Source organism: Martes martes, assembly GCF_963455335.1.
Source record: "Martes martes genome assembly, chromosome: X".
Classification (NCBI taxonomy): Eukaryota; Metazoa; Chordata; class Mammalia; order Carnivora; family Mustelidae; genus Martes; species Martes martes.
The window spans coordinates 56,541,339-56,561,366 of record NC_137897.1 but is presented as its reverse complement, the minus strand read 5'-3'; the positions used below and the strand labels follow the sequence as shown (position 1 = coordinate 56,561,366).

Below are 20,028 nucleotides of genomic sequence, written 5' to 3'. Positions count from 1 at the left end.
TTTATTTGTCAGAGAGAGAGAGAGAGAGAGCACAAGCAGGAAGAGCTGCAGGCAGAGGGAGAAGCAGGCTTCTTGCTGAGCAGGGAGCCCGATGCGGGACTGGATCCCAAGACCCTGGGATCATGACCTGAGCTGAAGGCAGACGCTTAATGGACGGAGTCACCCAGGTGTCCAATATATGGGCGTTTCTAAATGTATAATATAGGTGTATTACACGTGTAATGTAGAATAAAGGTGGCATTTTGAATCAGTGGGGGGAGGAATGCGGCCATTACTAGAAAATTCTAAATTCCGTAGGTGGTTCATTTTGTGGTCCACATTCCATTTTTATTGGATAGTTTTGTGCTGGACTTTCAATTTCACTTAAATGTCCATCAACAGGGGATGGGTTTCATACACCACAGGGTATCCACTCAATGGGATGCCATGCAGCCATTATGAAGAATGAAGTAGATCTCTATGAGCAGAACTGCGAAAACTTCAGAGTGTTATTGTTAAGTGTAAGAAAAATAAACAAGAACAAGGAATGGCCAGCATGTACAGTATGATCTCATTTGTGCATATAGAAAGCATACAAGGGGTTCCTGGCTGGCTCAGTCAGCAGAGCATACGACTCTTGGTCTCAGGATGGTGAGTTCATGCCCCACACTGGGCACGGAGCCTACTTGAAATTTAAACTATAAATAAAAAAGAAAGCACACATATGTTTATATATGCACTGAAGAAGTCTGCAGACACACAAGTAACTGTTACCATAGATGGCTTCCCGGGGCGGGGGTTGGGGGGAGAAAAGGAGGGCTTTGAGAGGGAGAGGAAAGGACGTTAACTTGTACTTTTCACTTGAAATCCTCCAGTATTATTTGAGGTTTTAACAACCCCTACCCCTGTCTTCACATAGGGGAGGAAGGTGCCATGATGCACGATGCTCCGGGACAGACGTCATTATCCACCGTGGGGAGAGAAGCCCCAGTGGGACTGCGCACTGCTATTTCTCCCCAGCAACTTGGCTACCTTCCTGTTAAGGTAAGACAGCTGACAAAGAGAAAAATAAGAACTTAAGAAAACATGCATGTGGTTTTTTTCTTTTCTTTTCTTTTCTTTTTTTTCTTTCCTAGTTCAGGGATGGGTGGAGGCAGGGTGAAAGCAGCAGGCTTTGGAGAGACGGCTAGATGTAGGTTTGGGAAACCCATTTAATTTGCCATCTGCAGTTAAAAATCACTAAGAGGGTCAAGCGTTTTGAGAAAGAGAACTATAGAGGTGGGAGAAAGGGGGGGAAGAAAGGGCTCTAGCTTCTGGGAAACAGAACAAAAGATTTGTTTGCTCCAAGACAGATGGGAACCTCAGTCCTTAGAGTTTAATTGAGAGAGGAGAAAAAGACAAGAGGTCTCACCCGATTGTCAAGCAGATAATAGCTTGGCCTGCTAGGATGGAGAAATGAAAGCCCTGTTGATGTGGGTTGGGGACGAGTAGTGTGGGAAAAGAGCAAATTTTCTTTTACCCATCGTTCTCAATGCAAATGGAACAAACCTTCTCTCCAGGGCACAGAGTTGCTGTTCTTGTAACATATGGCTGCTCCAAAATGGGTACTTCTGAGCTGATTCTGACTCAGCCACCTCAGTCTATGACATCTCAAGAAGATTCCTTAAAAAACAAACCAAAACAAACCAAAACAAAAACCTGTTTTCTGGGCCTCCTATTTCTATGCACCAAATTCTTTCCACCCACACTTTTTTAAATTACTGCCCTACTCTCTCTTATCTTTGCTGTTAACCACTCTCTTCCTGGTCTGCCTCAAAGAGTCTCTAGATCTTGCTTGCTAATGGATGCCACAAATGATTGAAAGAAATAATAAGCAAAAGTGCTTGGGGACCATAGCAACAGGGGCCATGGCAACAGGGCCAAGCACGGAGGACAGCCCTTCCTACCCTTCCTAGTTTCTGTTTTAGGCCAAGTGCTGCTGATAAGGTCTGATGGTCCCATTGTGTCACTTCATTGGGGTAATGCTGCTGGCCAGAGGCAGAGCGGTTCCAGAAAGTGCTCTGCAATGCTGTTGCTTCTCACCGTACCCATGTTGCAATGGTGGATTCATAGTAAAGGCTATTGCCAAATCAGAATTCAATCTGACCTTTGTCCCGAGCACTCATCACACTTGGTTCGAGTGTACCCAGAGAAGCCCCAGACAGCCAGGCAGGCACCAGCATTAGAGTGGCAAGAAAGAAAATTCAGTGGTCATCCTCTTGGGCCTGGAAGCAAAGAATCATAAATCTGTTCCAAGGATTTATACTGGAGTCTGGGAAAGAAGGGGATTCTCAGTGAGTCGGGGTACAAGATCTCTTCCCACAGAGGTTATAGGTCTCTCTGATGTACCTGTATGAGGCCCCTGGACAAAAGGGTGGGCTCCAAGAGGTGCTGGGTGGTGAATCTGTCTGAGCCTCAGTTTCCTCATCTGCAAAAAGGAACAGCAGGAACCTCTGCCCTGCTTTTCTTCTTCTTTTTTTAGATGATTAACTATTTCAAGCACACAGAAAAGTATTAGGAACAAACACACTTCCCTATATTTGCCCCAGAACGTTTCTTTTCTTTTCTTTCCATTTTTTCTTTTTTAGAGAGAGAGAGAGGGAAACAGAGCAATCATGAGCAGAGGGGTGAGGGAGGGGCAGAGGGAGAGGGAGAATCTTGAGCCCTAAGTGGGGTGCAATCTCACAGCCCCAAGATCATGACCTGAGCCAAAACCAAGAGTTGGATGCTTAACCGACTGAGCCACCCAGCCGCCCCCCGGAACTTTTATTTAAAGAAATAAAATATTACAGGTTCAGTGGAAGCCCACTGTGTACCTCAGTCATGTTTCCCTCCCCCACAGAGGTAGCCTTCCTCCTCAATCAGGTATCTATGATGCATATGCATGCTTTCAAATGCACTCTGTATATGCTCATAAACAATATACAATATACGGTACTGTTTTGCATATTCTTCAATTTCACATACGTTCTATAGAACTATACATATCCTTCTGTGGTTTGCTTTCTTTTTTTAACGATATTATTTCTTTATTTTTGTGTGTGCACAAGAGAGAGCAAGAGGGTGGAGAGGGGCAGAGGGAGAACCAGCCTTCCCACTGAGTGGGGAGCCCGATGAGAGACTTGATCCCAGGACCCTGGGATCATGACATGAGCCCAAGGCAGATGCTTAACCGACTGAGCCACCCAGGTGCCCTGTGGTTTGCTTTCTTCACTCACCTTCAGGTCTGTGAGAAATACTCATGTAGATACAGGTAGCTCTGGGTCGGGCATTTTCCTTTCACTGTTTGGATGTACAATAATGTCCTTTATCTATTCTCCCGTTGTTTCTCAACTTGACTGCTCTCATCAACAAGACTGTCATGAATACTCATGATCTATGTGCCACTGTTCACCTGCATGTAGTCAGGGGAAATGGGAGACCTCGTCTGTTTTGCTCACCTCTGTATCCCCAGGCCTGACCTCCTGCCTGGAGTGTAGTGGGTACTTATTTGTTGAAGGAATTTTATTTTATTTGTAAAGATTTTATTTATTTATTTGAGAGAGAGCGAGGGAGAGAGTAAGAGCAGGGGGAAGGGGCAGAGGGAAAAGCAGGCTCCTCACTGAGCAAAGAGCCCGACTTGGGACTTGATCCCAGGATCCTGGGATCATGACCTGAGCCAAAGGCAAACGCTTAACTGACTGAGCCACCCAGGCGCCCCATAAGAATGAATTTTAAGAACTAAATCTCAACACCCATCAATGGAGAGGTGAATCACCTGTGGGACACCCTCCCTAGAGAATACCTTAGCCTCAGGAAGAAAGCAGTGTAAGGAGGCCCTTCCCCGGGACGTGACTTGTAACTGCCTGTGTATTAGAGATATTTTTCCTACCACCACATGGGGTCCTGGCCAAGCCCCATGTCTGTAGAGAAGGTGCCTTTCCCAGCAATCAGTTCTAATCAAAATAGGGGAATAGTCCAGGGAATAAAATAGAACTCAGGTGTGGCACTAACAGAGCGAGACCGAATTTGTGAGTATTTGAAAGGAATGTTCCCAAATTGATGAGATGGCTTGCCTTGTCTCAAAGCTAAAGGACGAGCAGAAAGAAAAGAAAGGAAAGGCTTTTTTTTCCCCTTTGGTAATGAACATCAATAAGAGGAAGTGTTGGAGGTGACAGGATTTGACATGAGAAATTCAAATGTACCTCTAGAAATGCAAGCATAATTTCATTTACTGGGAGCTTAGTGGATAAAGCCAGAAAGTTTAACTTTTTTAAAAGTTTTTTATTATTTACTTATTTATTTTTGAAGCTTTTATTTACTTATTTGAGAGAGAGAGCACTAGTGGGGGTTGGGCAGAGGGAGAGGGAGAAGCAGACTCCCCGCTGAGCAGGGAGCCTGACTTGGGACTCGATCCCAGGTCCCTGGGATAATGACCTGAGCTGAAGGCAGATGCTTAACTATTGAGCCACCCAGGCGCCCCGCCCTGCATTCTTCTCCATATACTACACTACTCCTCTATATTTGGAGACAAGTATATCAGAAACCCGGGTAATTAACTTGCCAGATTTGGCCTTTAGCCTAATGGATCAGAAAGGACTCCTACAGTGGTCTGTGTGCCTGCCTCACCTACAGGCCCCCTGTGAACAAAGTGGACAGGAGTGATTCCTTGATTCTGGATTCCTATCCACTCATTCAATACATATTATGTTGAGTGTCTACACTATGCCTGGCACTGCGCATTTGGTCATGACTGAATGGACTAGGGAGCCCGTGCCTGAGTCAATGGTAGCCATCTTCAGCTGGGACCGAGAGTGCCCAGTGGTCTCTGAATGTTCTGCAATGAAGGCCCAGACTGACAGGGATGTTCCAGACCTCAGAGTGACCAACTGAGCCCATTGAGAGTCCTTTCCTTGGGGAGACGATGTGACGTATTATGTACGGAGGAGCCCATGTGGTGGGCTGGCCCAGAAGCCAGGAGATGTCCAGGGAGATAGCAAAAAGCAGAGGCCATGGGGAGAGTGCAGTGCAAGACCACAGGAAGTGGCAGGAGAGGCAATGGCAGAGAGATGAGTGGTCGAAGTGGCAGCACTGTGCTTGGCTCATCCAGTGCTCCTGAGGCATCAGTCGTGAAGGGTAATGGCTGCCAAGATGGCTTCCTCTCCTTCACTTACGGGTGACTTCTGATACTCATGTCCTGCCACCCAAGGACACTGAAGCATATCCTTGTTCTTGCAACCTGGAAGAGGCCAACTGATCTACAGACCCTGGGAACCCAGACCCTGAAAGGACTGTGCGTCAGAAGGTCTGACCTTGAGCTTCTGAGCCTGGGTCTTGAGGTCCGCATCCCCATCCTTTTGGTATGTGCATGCGAACATTAGGACAGTCGTGAAAATGCATTTTGCTGGAGGCCGGGTCTCCAGCAGAATGCCATCCAGGCTTCCCAGTCCTGGCTGGGGATGCACACAAGGGGATCCAGAAGAGGTTCTGGGTGAAGCTGGAAGAGGGTGTCGGGAAACAAAAGAACCTCTTTGGCAGTCAAGGACCTGTGCTATGTGGGGCTGCAGATCACGAGTCCTTCCCGGGTACCCCCAGCAAGTTCCTGGGGAAACAATGTTTGTGAAGTTACATCTACCATTGGGCTGTTCGGATAGTCTCAACATACTCATGGAGGACAACCATGCAATCACTGCCTTCCCTGACCACACTCCTGCACAACCAGCTCAAGGTTTCCCCCTCTTCCCAGTGTGGATGAAAGGTTTTATTATGTGCCATGATAGGGAGAGAAGGTACGGAGCAGCAGGAACTTTCATTCATGGCCAGTAGGAGGATCAACAAAAACAAATGCACGTTCCTGGGGCGCCTGGGTGGCTCAGTGGGTTGGGCCTCTGCCTTTGGCTCAGGTCATGGTCTCAGGGTCCTGGGATTGAGCCCCGAATTGGGCTCTCTGCTCGGCAGGGAGCCTCCCCCCACCCCGACCTGCCTCTGCCTATTTGTGATCTCTCTCTCTGTCAGATAAATAAATAAAAGCTTTAAAACAATAAATAAATGCACATCCTTTTTACCCAACAATGCCACTTCTAGGAATTTACACTGGAGATGCAGTGCACAGGAAGATACATGAACAAAGACATACATGGCAGTAGCACACGAAATGGCTGTGTGAGGGCAATAAGCCCTTTCGACAGAAGATAGGTTTGGTATATTGCGGCGTGGCTGCTAAGAAGAATCATGTAAAAATAAAAGAAGACTCATGTAGCCACAATATGTGCTTATATTGAATGTTCTCTCTTTCTCTGCTCCCTCCCTCCCTCTCTCCACACACACATACACACACAGGCGTGCATGCATACTCTCTCACACACATATATGCATAGACAATTTCCAAAAGGACACACAGGAAACTGGTAACCATAGATGCTTTTTGAGAGAGAGGCTATTGAGGTTGGGTGGAGAGTTAGGGATAGGCAGGAGAATTACTTTTCTCACTAAGTACTCTTTTATAGTGTTTAGTTTCCCTTGCTACGTGCATATGTTACTTTGAAGACATAAAGGTAGAAAGAAAAAGCACAATTAATTGCAGAAGTCTTCATCCATAGGGGATTGGTTAAATAAATGGTGGCATAATCTTACTAAAGAATGGTATACAGCCTTTCGAAAGAAAAGATATCCGGTCATAGAAAGATGCCCATTGACATATTAAATTTATAAAACATCAAAGCTCTGTATGAAAGGTACAATAGAAACCCATTTGTATAAAAGGATACATATATACACAGACAGACACACACACACACACACACACACACACACACACAAGTAGGTATATTAATAAGAAAAGATCTGGAATGAGTCACAACATGCTGATAACAGGTATAGTCCTTGTAAGAGACTGGAATTGGCCAGCGGAGGGGAGGGGTGAGTTAAAGGTGGACTTTCATTTTTCACTCTAAATACTTGTTGGTTTACTTTTGATTTTTTTGGTCTAGCGAGTCTGAATTTTATTTCACAAGAAAACCCTATAAATTGTACATAGATGATGAGGAGGACAAGAAGTCCGATCTTAGAGGAATCCTCATTCTTCTTTTTTCAAGATTTTTAAAAGTTCATTTGAGAGTAAAAGAGAGAGCGAGAAAGCAGGAGCAGGAGCAGGGGGAGAGTGAGAATCAGACTCCCCACTGAGCAAGGAGCCCGATGCAGGACTCGATCCCAGGACCCTGGGACCATGACTTGAACCAAAGTCAGATGCTTAACTGACTGAGCCACCGAGGCGCCCAGGAATTTGCATTCTACAGTGTGGTTTCCTCACATGCCCTTTCATTCCAGAGCTACCCAGTGACTTCTCTCAGCTGGAAGGCCCAACACCTGAGCCTGGCACTGGTGGCCTCCACAAGGTGGGCATACCTTGCGTTTCTCCCACTGTCCCTTCCCAGTTCTCTTTGTGCGGCCCAATTAGCCTCCTCACCAGCTCCAAGCAGGTTTCCATCTTTCTTCCCTTACTCAGTTTGCTTCCCTCATCCTCCATACCTGGATACGCCACCCCCCCTCCAACTCCCAGCTCTACTGAACTTCCACTCATGCCTCAGAACCCATCTCAAGCAAGCTTTCTGGAATCCTTCTGCCCATTAGTGAGTGAGTGCCACAGGGACTAATTTGGAGCTTGGGAAACTGCCCTGTGACCTTTATTTGGCCACCCTGTGCTGTGAACTAATTTTCATGGAGTCATTTGACTAAACTATGGGTATCGTTTTCTTGTGTGCAACTCACTTACATGATTAGTGCTTCACTGGAGCCTCTGGTCCATCTTAGGAGGTAGGCAAGGCAGGTGCTATCATTATTGTCATCATTTCATTCGTGAGGAAACTGATGGCTAGGGTGGCTTCTTATTCAATGTCACATACGTGGAGGGTGGCCAAGAGGGAGCTAGGTTGGCCTGTCTCAACACGAACACCTGCTTTTGTTCCCCCAGCCAGAATATCAGTCCCTGGAGGACTGGGAGTACATTTTCAATGTTTCTGTGCACATCGAAGGGACATAAAGGAAAGCCATCTGTGTTCTGATGAGAAGCTTACCAAAGAAGATGGGACATTGAGTCAACCGAAGGGTACATGGTGGGGACATGCCAAGGGCTTAGATCAGTGTTGTGTGCTGGAGGGACACCAAAGCCATGGTACCTGTCCTCGAGGAACTTACAATCTTCAAATGAGGCCAAACATACCAAACAATTACAACGCAATGAAGCAGGAAATAAATGTGATTTCAGGTAGTACACAAATAAGCTTTTTCTTTAATAAGCACATCAAACCTGCAGCTTTGGGCAAGTAAATTTTTTTTAAAGATTTTATTTATTTATTTGACAGAGGGAGATCACAAGTAGGCAGAGAAGCAGGCAGAGAGAGAGAGGAGGAAGCAGGGTCCCCGCTGAGCAGAGAGCCTGATTCGGGGCTCGATCCCAGGACCCTGGGATCATGACCTGAGCTGAAAGCAGAGGCCTTAACCCACTGAGCCACCCAGGTGCCCCTGGGCAAGTAAATTTTTTTTAAAAGATGTTATTTATTTATTTGAGAGAGAGAGAAAGAGAGAGATCGAGTACAAACAAGGGGAGCTGCAGGCAGGAGGGGGAGAAGCAGGCTCCCCACTGAGCAAGGAGCTTGATGTGGGACTTGATCCCAGGACCCTGGGATTGTGACCTGAGCCAAAGGCAGACACTCAACAGACTGAGCCACCAAGGCGCCCCCAAGTTTTTTTTAAAGAGTACATTATTTTTAATTTTCAAAGATTTGTTTATTTATTTGTTTGTTTGTTTCTTTATCAATTTGCTTATTTATTTGAGGGGGGGAGGAGCAGAGGGAGAGGGACAAGCAGACTCTGCACTGAGCGCAGAGCCTGAGGAGAGGCTGGATCCCACGATCCTGAGATCATGACCTGGCCTGAAATCAAGAGTTGGACGCTTAACTGACTGAACCACCCAGGTGCCCCAAGAGTAGATACTGAAAAGAAAAGAAAAAGAGAAGAGAAGAGAGAGCAGATAGCAAGCAAAATTTATGACAGTGGCATATGAATGAATACAATTTGGGAAAACGCCGTAGACCCATTAGGATAAAAGATGGGGGCACCTGGGTGGCTCAGTCGTTAAGCATCTGCCTTCGGCTCAGGTCATGATCCCGGGGTCCTGGGATAGAGCCCCGCGTCGGGTTCCCTGCTCAGCAGGAAGCCTGCTCCTCCCTCTCCAACTCCCCCTGCTTGTGTTCCCTCTCTCACTGTCTCTTTCTGTCAAAAATAAATAAGATCTTAAAAAAAAAAAAAAGGATAAGAGATTGGCCAGGGATGAAAAGGTGGAGTATCTGCCTGAGCAAAGGTCTGAGACAGAGCAAAGAGTTGGGACAGACCATCCTGGCTAGGGTTGAGCGCAATGGGATTTGAAAGCTCCTTTCCAAATATCTATCCCGCTAGATTCCAGAGGCCTCCATGAGCCAGTGTGCAAAGTACGGGCTAGACCAGAAGTCATTTCAATTCTGTGTGGTAGGAACACAATGAAAGTCGTGCTTTGAAAGATGGGTCTGGCAGTAATATGCCATTATGGACTGACTGGGGACTGATGTGTGGGCCGGGACTACCCTTGCTGGCTGCCACACAGAAGATGCCACCAAGACGGCAATGCCATCAGGCTTCAAATTTCAAGTGAAGTTAAGGTTCTCTCATGGAGGTGCACATGGGAGCGTGGTTTGTCATGTATTATCTGAAGTGTTAAAATATGGTAGAAAACTTGAGAACAAGGCTGTCAAGGGGGCTGAGCACTCTTTCAAGAACATAGGAACGTATTGTCCATGAGGTTGCTTGACTATTCACTATTGACTACGGTCCACTCTGTAAAGTAAAAAGTCACCTTGGAGAAGGCTGGCAAGTTGTGAAGGATTTTTTTTCTGGTAGAAAGGAAAGTTATTTCTGTCCAGTAGGAAAGACAACACCAAAGTTCACAGGTTTATTATCTTAGAGACACACCAAGTCTTGTATCCAACTTTTTGATCTTATTCCAGCATTCTTCTAAAGTATCTCACATCTTTTTGTCTCTCATGTCTTTTTTTAACTATTTTTTTTATTGTGGTAAGCTAGGTATAACATAAAATTTGCCATTTTAATCATTGGACATGTATTCAGTGGCATTAACTATATTCACACTGTCTAACGACCCTTACCACTGTCCATTTCCAAAATTTGTCGTCACCCCAAACGGAAATACGAAGCACTAATTTTCCATTCCTCTCTCTTTCTAGTCCTTGGTAACTTCCGGTCTACTCTCTGTCCGTATGAATTTGCTTGTTCTAGACGTTTTGCATAAGCGGAATCATACATTTCTTCTTCTGTGTCTGGCTTCTTTCACTTAGCAGCATGTCCTCAAGGCTCAACCGTATTGTCACATGGATTACAACTTCACTCCTTTTTATGGTCAAATACTGTTCTATTATCAGGATATACCATATTTTGTTTATTCATTCATCTCAAAAGGACGTTTGGGTTGTTTCAGCTTTTGGAATACGGTGAATAATGTTGCTGTGAACATTCATATCCGAGTATCTGTTCAAGGCCTGTTTTCAATTCTTTTGGGTCTATACCTAGAAGTGGAATTGCTGGGTCATATGATAATTCTATGTTTAACTTCTTTTTATTTTTTTAAAGATTTTATTTATTTGAGAGAGAGAGAGAGAGCATGAGCAGGGAGGAGAGACAGAAGGAGAGGGAGAAGCAGACACCTCTGCTGAGCAGACAGCCTGACGTGGGGCTCGATTCCAGGACCCCAGGATCATGACCCAAGCTGAAGGCAAATGCTTAACTGCCTGAGCCACCCAGGTGCCCTAATTTTTTACAGATTTTATTTATTTATTTATTTGAGAGGGAGAGAGAGAGAGAATGAGAAGGGGGAGGGATGGAAGGAGAGGGAAAAGAAGACTCCCTTTGAGCAGGGAGCCCAATGTGGGGCTCAACCCTAGCACCCCAGGATCATGATCTGAGCCAAAGGCAGACGCTTAATGGACTGAGCCACCCAGGTGCCCCTCTATGTTTAATTTCTTGAGGAACTGTCAGAGTCTCGTTATCTTTTTTAAAAATCAGCATTATCACAATGCTGGTTCCCTCATCAATGAGTTAAATCAGTCTTTGATATGTGATCATTATATAGTTCAATGAGGGCCATGTTTTTAACTCTTTGAAAATTATACACTCATAAGGGTGATTTATTTATCTTGCTAATCTTTAAAGCATAAAGTTGACCCCTGAACCCCACTTTGGCTGCCATCGCTTATTGTAAGCTCTCTACGAGGAAGTCAAGGAAATGGGTAGAAATGAGGGCTCCCTTGTTTAATCCATGAGAGCAGCACGGTATTTTGGTAGTTGTAAAGAGAGAGGACATTTTAATTATAGTCCTGTGATAGTGATGGCAAACAAAGGCACACTGGGCATGGACATCTTTATTCTCTCTGGGAACATATGGAGACTTTTCTCCTCTGGAACATAGAGCCATTGTTGGGTTTCTACAGTGTGATAGCTTCTGCTGGGGAAACTCTAGAGAAAAGCCTTGCTTTAGGAGAACTCTGGAGCCAGACAGACCACAGTGGAACTCACTGGGAGAGATGCTAGAATTCTTTTGGTATAGGCTCAAATGCGGCCACCAGTGACAGTTAACAGGAAATCTGTGGGGTGGGGAAAGAAGAGAAGAAAGAGACTGGGCCTAGAGTTTGAGGAGGAGGGTGGACACAAAGGTGGGGAGAGGGTGCGGCCTCAGGGTGGAGAGGAAACAAGGAGCAGGCTGCCCTTCTCAAGACCCAGCTCCTCAAGGGTAATTTTTAGTTGCCTCTAAACGCCCCATTATTCAGCCTACACAATCCCTCCCACCAAACAAACAAACAAGTCAAAACCTCTCCTAGAGTATTAATCACACATAAAATCAGAGATATTCTTGGTTTCATATTTTTAATGTTTCAAATCAAAAAAGTTTTGCCTTTTTGAATGAGGCTGAAATTAAAAACAAACAAACAAACGAACAAACAAACAAAACCATTCCCCCCCTTCACGGCTCAAAAGGAACTAACTGGGTCTTTTTTTTTTTTAAAGATTTTATTATTTTTATTATTTATTTGACAGAGAGAGAGATAACAAGTAGGCAGAGAGGCAGGCGGGGGGGGGGGGGGGGGGAAGCAGGCTCCCTGCTGAGCAGAGAGCCCGATGTGGGGCTTCATCCCAGGACCCTGAGATCATGACCTGAGCCGAAGGCAGAGGCTTTAACCCACTGAGCCACCCAGGCGCCCCACTAACTGGGTCTTGATCATAATTTTCTCACGTTTGAGACAAGATATGGAAGAACAGATGAGTGTAATGGCAGAATTTCACAGGTGGTTAGGAATGTGTAGGGAAAAAAAAAAAGAAAGCCAGAATAGAAAAGAATGTCACTGTTTTAAATACAATCAGAATATATCTCTTTCTGAAAGCATAGCAGGCAGGTTAAGAAAATAAAGGTAAAAGCCTACTTTTTTCTGACATCTTAATGTTGCTCCCTCATAGGGCTGTGACAAGGCGAAATACATGTAATAAGCACTTTGCCAAGTGCAAAGGACTGCACGAGGCTTTGAGAGGGGCTGCGCAGTGTAGGGGAGAGAGGGAATGGGCTGTGAAGCTTGACCGTTCAGGGGCCGGCCCAGCTCGGGGGAATCTGATCAGCAATAACATCTAAAGTAAATCGCTGGATCTCAGTTGTCACATGTGTAGAGCGAGGACAATAAATCACGCCCTAGAGGGTTGTTGGAAGGGTCCTATGACAGAGTCTCCAAGAGAAGCAAGAACAAAGTGCTGGGGATGCATGGTCTGTAGTCGACATTACAGCACTTACCACAATGTTCTGGAAGAGTCTCTTCCAGAGACTCTTCTGTTATCTCTGTTATCTCTGGGATAACATATCTGTTATCCCAGTTATACCAAAAGTTCCCTGTGACTTGTTTGTCCCTGGCTCTCTGCCTCTAAGCACAGTGCTTAGAACATCATACTTAGCCATTTATTCCTTTTTTAAAAAAAATATTTACTTATTTGAGAGAGAGAGAGAAAGAGAGAGAGAGAGAGGGAAAGAGGGAGCACAAGTGGGAAGGTCAGAGGGAGAGGGAGAATCTGAAGCGGACTCTGTACCGAGCAAGGAGCCCGACACAGGGCTCGATCTCGTGACCCTGTGATCATGACCTGAACTGAAAGCTTCACCGTCTGCACCACCCAGGCGCCCTTCAGCCATTTATTCTTGCTAACAAATGTTTAGCAGGCTCTTCCAGTCACCAACTCTTGGCCACCACACTTTGCCTTCCAAACCACTGATCTCTTCTCCCCGCCTTGCCAACACTGAAACTCAGAGTAGGGGCGCTGACAAGGCTCCTGCGGTAGACACGATAATGGCCCTCCAGGTCCCCCCAGGACCAAGGGCTGCTGGTTGACACTCCTCTTTGGGCCCTGCCCAGCTGCCTCCTTGGAGGAGTGCTGCCTTGCCCAAGGCCATGGTCCTTCCCGGAGGCGGACTGCATCCAATGCCGGGTCTCCTCACCCTGACTCAGAACAACTCTGAAGGACCAATCCAGTTCCAGAGCTTCTTGTGGGGTCAGCTGAGGCTGTCATCAGGACAGTGTCACAGCCTGACTTTTCCCTTGAGCCAGTACTGCCTCCTTCGTTTAGATACTAGGTGGGTGGGTTTTTTTTTTTTTAAGGATTTTATTTATTTATTTATTTATTTGATAGAAAGAAAGAGAGGGGGGGATGAGTGGGGGGAGGGGCAGAGGGAGAAGGAGAAGCAGACCTTCCCGCTGAGTAGGGAGCCTGACAAGGGGCTCAATCCCAGGACCCCAGGATCATGACCTGAACCGAAAGCAGACCCTTAACTGACTGAGCCACCCAGGTGCCCCTAAATCCTAGGTGTTAATACCAAAGGCACCCCAATACATGGGACCTGCAGCAGCCCCCCAGGAGCAGTCTCCAGACAGGCTTTCCGGCCTGTGTAGGCTCTGGTTTGGCATCTGGAAAGCCTCAATTCCAAGTGATCCCAGGAGATGTGACTGTCCCTAGGGCCTAATCACTGTGCACAGGCCTCACTTTGAGTCAGATCTGTATTCCCTCTTCCACCCCACTCTTCCCACCCTGCCTAAATTTTTCTTATAAAATGCATTTGGAACCAGTAGGGTAGAAGAGATTGACCTATAAACAAATAATTCTAGCCATGGAGAGACACTCTACTAGAGAAAGAAATGAACCTAGTGCTTGGCTTAAAGGACAGCTTCCTAGAGGAGGTACCATTTACAGAGTCTTGAAGAATGAGTTTGTGTTTGATGGGCGGTCAAGGGATGCGGGAGAGAGACTGCAGAGGGCACAGGGCGCTCAAAGGCCGGCAGGCTTGGGGGGAGGGTCAGGGAGTAAGGGACAACGACGTCTGGGACACTAGTAGGGGCAGACCGTGCAGGGCCTTCGAGGCCAAGCTGAGGAACTTGGTGCTGATTGACTGGCACGTTCCAGTGGCACCCAAGCTTCCACCACGCAGGTACCACTTGGACAAGCTCTGCCCTGTCTGGGCACCACCAGTTCTGTTCACCATTCATTTCATCTTTTTATCGACAGCAACGTCTTTTGCCTAAGTAAATTTCTACCAGAGGAAATTGTCTCTGGCAGCCAAACACCAACACAGGAGTTTCACTTGCCCCAAAGAGAAAGTCACTGTAAAAGTAGATATAGTGGAAACCAACTGGAGTAATTAAGTCCTATGTAGATATCACTGCCTGTCAGTGGTTTTGAGCCTGAGGCCTGCTCTAGCTAGGTTCCTAAAGAAGATTAGCACGCATTATAAAGATGGAAGAATAGCACCACACTGAGACCTTCTCTTTGATGTAATCAGAAAGCTAGAAAGAGAAGGGCCGTGAATAATTTTCTCCCCTTGTAATTCAGTGTCCTTTAAAGCTGTACTGTGTACCAGTAAGAACACCTTGGAGTTCCCTTCCCTACGACTCTGCTGACTAGGAAAGCGGTTGGCAAACAATAAAGTGCCCTACAAATTGGGACTGTCATTACCACTCTATTACCACTCGTTGGCTCTGGGGCCATCCCTTCGATGGAGCTGCCCTTTTGTCGGCCCCAGTGAAGGCTTCCCCCTTCCCCACATTGTGGGAGAGTGAGCGGCAAGGGTGGGGCTGCGGCAGCAGCAGGACCCTGGGTGTCCAGGGGACAGAGGGAGCGAGAAGAACGCTGTGGCTCCTTGTTTAAGGTGACTGGCCCCAGGAGCTGCTGTCCGCAAGGCGGAGGAGAGCAGACTAGGGAAGCGGTGGGGAGTAACCCCTGAGGGCCATTAGAACACCTCGTCTACTGGGCTGGACTCCACAGCTCAGGGCAGAGCGGAGAGTTCTGTCGGTTTCAAGCCGTGTGTGACTTTGGGTAAGCCGCCGAACTGCTCCGGGCACCAGTGTCCTCCGTGGAGTACGATGCGGGTAATGAGAGCACCTGCCTCTCTAGGTTTGTGGCAAGGGTCACAGGAGGCAAGACGCGCAAAGCTTTGTGTATAGGACCTGGCACATTACTTAGCAGGACTTCCTCTCCCCCTCTACGGTCACAACTAAGACCCCTGACAGTACCTCTTCTTCTCTCCTGGCTCTCTCCCCAGGCCTGGCCCACACCTCCAGGACCTGTCCTCCGTCCTATTCTTGTGTTCACTTGCCGTCCCACTTCTCCAGCTATGGGGTTCCTAAGGAGTCTTTCAAGTATTTGCAGATAAGGAAGGTGAGGGGGCACACTCCAGGGGGTAGGACAGGGACCTCCTTCACCTGGAGAGAGAAAGAGAGAGAGGAGGGCAGGTGTTCTGAGGTGGCCGATGGGCCAAGCAGCCCGCATTACCCAGCTGTAGGCAGAGGCCGGTTCTGGCCTGCAGAGAACAAAGAAAAGGTTCTGGTCTCCTGTGGCATTAGAAGGCAGCGTCTGAAGCAAGTCCCTCCATTAAAAGCTACAAGACAGAAGGTTAAATATAGCCCTTTCCGGTTGTCTGGGACAGAGATTTATGAAATGCCAGAGCTGCGTTAGCGAGAAATGATGTTATCTCTGCTCTGTTTTTAGAGTAGCAAGGAAGCAAAAGAGAAGAGAGAGAAATGTGCACTTTCACCAGTGGATAGTGGGCAGCCATGGGAGAACCTGAAGTGGCCAGGTCCGTTTTATAAAGTTGCACTCTGGCCACAGAGGGTGGACAATGGCTGGAGAGGGGCGAGAGGGGAAGCAGGGACCCCAGCAGGAGGGAGAGAGATGGGATGCCAGGGAGGTAGCTGTGGAGGTGGGAGGAGGGAGCACACTGCAGGGTGGGGCCAGGCCTGCATCTCAGGGCCGTGGGGGGTATGGGGGGGCTCTTTCCCCCTCCTCTTCCCCAGAAGAGGAAAGCCAGCTCTCGCTTGCCCTTGTCTTCCCTAGGGCCTGCCTGGTGACTGCGGGAAACGCAGCCTGTCCAAAGACACCTAGACCCCTCACTCCTTTCCAAGACAGTGCATGGAGAAGCTGCTAGAAAGTACCTCCTTATCCATAGCCTACCTCTGCAGCTGTGACCGGAGCCCCCAGGCCATGGCCAAGGGCAGGCAACTGCAGCGTCACCTCCCCTAACCGGGCTTATACTCTTCACCCAAGCCAGAGAGGGGAGGCTGGTGTGCCTCGGGACTCTGAACTCTAGTCTACTCTACTGCCAGGAGATTTGGCTAGTACTGGGATTAGGAAGCACTGGGTCCCTGGCTAGTAACCTGGGTGAACGGATGGCTAGTGCTAGGCATCCCTTTCCAGCCCCTCCCTGCCCCCCCATGCTTTAGTATTGCACTCGTACACACACACACACACACACACACACACACACACACAAATCCGCATTTCAGCAGGAGCCCAGGAGGTGGGTCAAGTCCCAAGACTGACCAAGATGGCATTCCACACACCTCCCCGCTCCCCGCCCAAATGAGCAGAAAGTACAGGAAATCGATTTGTAGAAAATTAAGTGATATGGGATTTCTCACACACACCCTAAAGACTCCTCGGTCGCTCTTATATCCCTTTAGAATCCCAGATGGTCAGGGTTGGGATGTGATCACATCCACCCTCTCCTCCTCCAGGGCCACCCAAATTTGAATTCCTTTTACACCACCTCGGCCAAGGGGTCACGCAGCCCCTCCTGGCATACCTCTAGTCCTAAGGGAACCCACTTTACCCCAAGATGGCGCAGGCTGCCTCAGGATAGCTCCCAGTGCAGGAAGCCCCTCCTCCTCCACGGCCCCCATTCCTTCCCCTTTCCCCTCTGCCGAACATGCAACCCTCCTCCCCCAAGGACTCACCTCCCCTGCTCCAGAAGAGGGTGACAGACTCGGCTCTCTCCATCCTAGCAGTGTGGATGACCAAGACGCCACATCCAGCAAATCGTCATGCGAGGGAGAAGTGTGTGTGGGCCCGCACTGTGGGCAGGGGGCCGAGGAGCTCCACGCTGTTCCAAGCCCCGTCCCCAGGCTCCTCAGTGTGGTACCCAGGGACTCTTCCCGAACCCCGTTTCCCTGCACCCCGGCTGGGTCAGTTTGGCCCCAGCGGCCACATGCTCTGCTGCCTGTGAAGTGGTCCCTGGGCTGCACAGCCCGGGGAGAGCAAGGCTGGATTCGACAAGTGAGGTTCCTCTCTCTACTTTCCCGCTTCCTTCCGCCCCCACCGTCTGCCCACGGCCACACTGGTCCAGTGGGTCCCGTCACGGCAGACCAGTGATGGGTGCTGTCTGCGAGCTGGTCTTGTCTTTCTCTAGGCAAGGTTCTCAGCCAGAGGCCCGAGTCGGAGCCCCACAGAGGGCTGACCTCCCGTTTGGCCCAGCCACTGTCCTGCAGTGAGGGGAAGTGAGCAGGAACTGGCTGTCTGAGTCAGCGCCCGTGGTCTATTGTCACTGTGTGGGCCCCTTCCTTCCCAGAGGAGAGACGTGCACAGAGATAGGCCTTGTTTTTTGCAAGTTTCTCTTGCACACACACACTTTCTCTCTTGGCCAGAGTGAGCCTTGCACCACGGCTGAATGCCATTCAGTTCGGTTTCCCCAGCCCTTAGTGAGTAGTCTCCTCTGGCCGAGGATCACGCCCACGGCACAGAGAGGTCATTTCCCAGCATCCTCACTAGAGGCACAGGAGTTAATCACGGCGCGCGTCCCAAGAACAAGGGAGGAAGCCAAAGCTCAGAGAGGGAAAGAGGCTCTTGCAACGTCCAACAGCAGAGAATCATGAGATTCGTGTCCAGGCTTGGTCTCCATGGCATCAGGTGGAGAATCCCGCTGGCCTTCTTCACCGCTTCCCCCACCTCCACCCTTCCAGCCTATTGCAGATTCTAGCAAAGCCTATCTCCCAGGGCATGAGGCATGAGAGAGTCGCTGGCCTTAAAATATTTAAAACCTGTCTTGTTCAGGGGCACCTGGGTGGCTTAGTCAGTTGAGGGTCCAACTCTTGATTTCGGCTCGGGTCATGATCTCAGGGTCCTGAGAGCCCACTTGGGGCTCTGTGTCTCCCTTCTCCCTTTGCCCTTCGCCCGCTATGTTCACTCTTTCTCTTCCTCAAAAAACAAAACAGAACCCCCCCCAAAACCTTAAAATATATCTGTTCAAAGTTGTTTCTGTGTGTTTAGACGGACGAGGACCCGGGAAATAAGTCACCTGTGCCGGAAGCTCATTACAAAGGGACTCCATGACCAAACTGGCAAAACGAACAGAGGCAGACAAACCACACCTTGTCCCAGTAACCAGCTGTCTTCTAATCGGAAGGGAGCCATCCTGGGTTCTTGCTCAGAGGGTGAAAAGAGACCTAGCCGAAGCTCGGTTCTCCTTCTTATTTTCGTCAGAGATGCAGAGAGATGGGAGAAGCAGCTCGAGGGAAGGAGTCAGGGCTTCTCCTTGGAGGAACCACCTTGTTGCCCCAAGGGCGCTGAGCACCTCCGCTACTAAGACTCTCAGCTCCTCAAGGGCAGGGCAGGTCTGAGACCCATCCTCAGAACATATTTGTATGGCTTGTTACAAAAAGCCATCTAAAATGATGGGTGAAACTCCCAGACAAGGAGAATGCATTGTGTTCCCGGAGTCAGGAGAGGGTTAGTTTCTAGAAGCAGGGACAGTTGATGTCATCGTCTGTATTCAAGGATTTCAGTAGGCTGAGGCCCAAGCGGGGAATGTTCACTGTGTCAACACCAAAAGGGTAACCTTGGCAAGGCTGGCTTCCTGGACGCCAGCCCACAGCAGGTTAAGGAGGGAAATGGGAGGGGAGTGCAGACACCTCTCAGGAAGTCTGGTTGTAGTTAGAGAGGAAGGAGATAGGGCCACAACTGGAGGGCGTGGCCGAGCTGGGAGGTAGCTGTTTGTCAGGATGGGAGAGATGCTGTGTGTTTCTAAGTTGGGGAGCTTCCCCCAAACTCTTGCTCACCCTGCCCTCCGCATTCACCACAGGCTGGACTTCATCTCAGGCTGACCGAACCAGACTTTCTCAGGCGTGGAGCCCGGGCACTGATAGTATTTGCAAGTCTCTCCAGGTTGAGAACCATAGCCGCTAATTTGTCGTAGACACTGAAGTGCAGTCTTAGCCCAGCTAGTGGGTAGAGGGCAAAGGGGGCCTGACTGTCTTAGCTCCCTGATGTGGGCAGCTTCGCACAGCGGCTAGGAAGACAGACTTGGAAGGGCTCCAGTCTCAGTCTCACCTGAGTGCCTTGGGCAAATCGCCAACCGCCTCAGAGCCTCAATTTCTAATCAGTATATTTGTTATGTAATCTGTGGTTTCCAACCTATATAACCCCTTTAGGAGATAATGAGAGTACCTATGCCGTAAGGTTGCCACGTGGGTCAGATGACTGAATATTGGCAAAGCACTCAGGGTGTTGCCTAATTTGGAAAAAGCTATGTTGGAGCTGGCCTGTGCCTCCTAGCACCTTCCTGAACATGCTAGACCTCCACCTAAGGCTCAGGGGGCACCCCTTCAGGAACGTTGCTGGTATTTTATTTTATTT

At 48.5% G+C, this 20,028-nt stretch overlaps 1 protein-coding gene across 6 annotated transcripts in view; it reads right to left on the bottom strand.

Annotated features, from left to right (window-relative positions):
* NHSL2 (NHS like 2) overlaps positions 1-20,028 on the bottom strand; it is a gene marked incomplete at both ends in the record, with an annotated part of 248,043 nt that overhangs the window by 48,225 nt on the left and 179,790 nt on the right. For 2 of the 6 annotated variants that reach the window (XM_080795072.1, XM_080795074.1), the window contains one exon: positions 17,355-17,397. The exons of the other annotated variants lie outside the window; for them this stretch is intronic. In XM_080795072.1, coding sequence (XP_080651198.1) covers positions 17,355-17,397 — 43 coding nt within the window. Of the gene's footprint in view, positions 1-17,354; positions 17,398-20,028 lie in introns of those variants that run through there. 6 annotated transcript variants of the gene reach the window in all.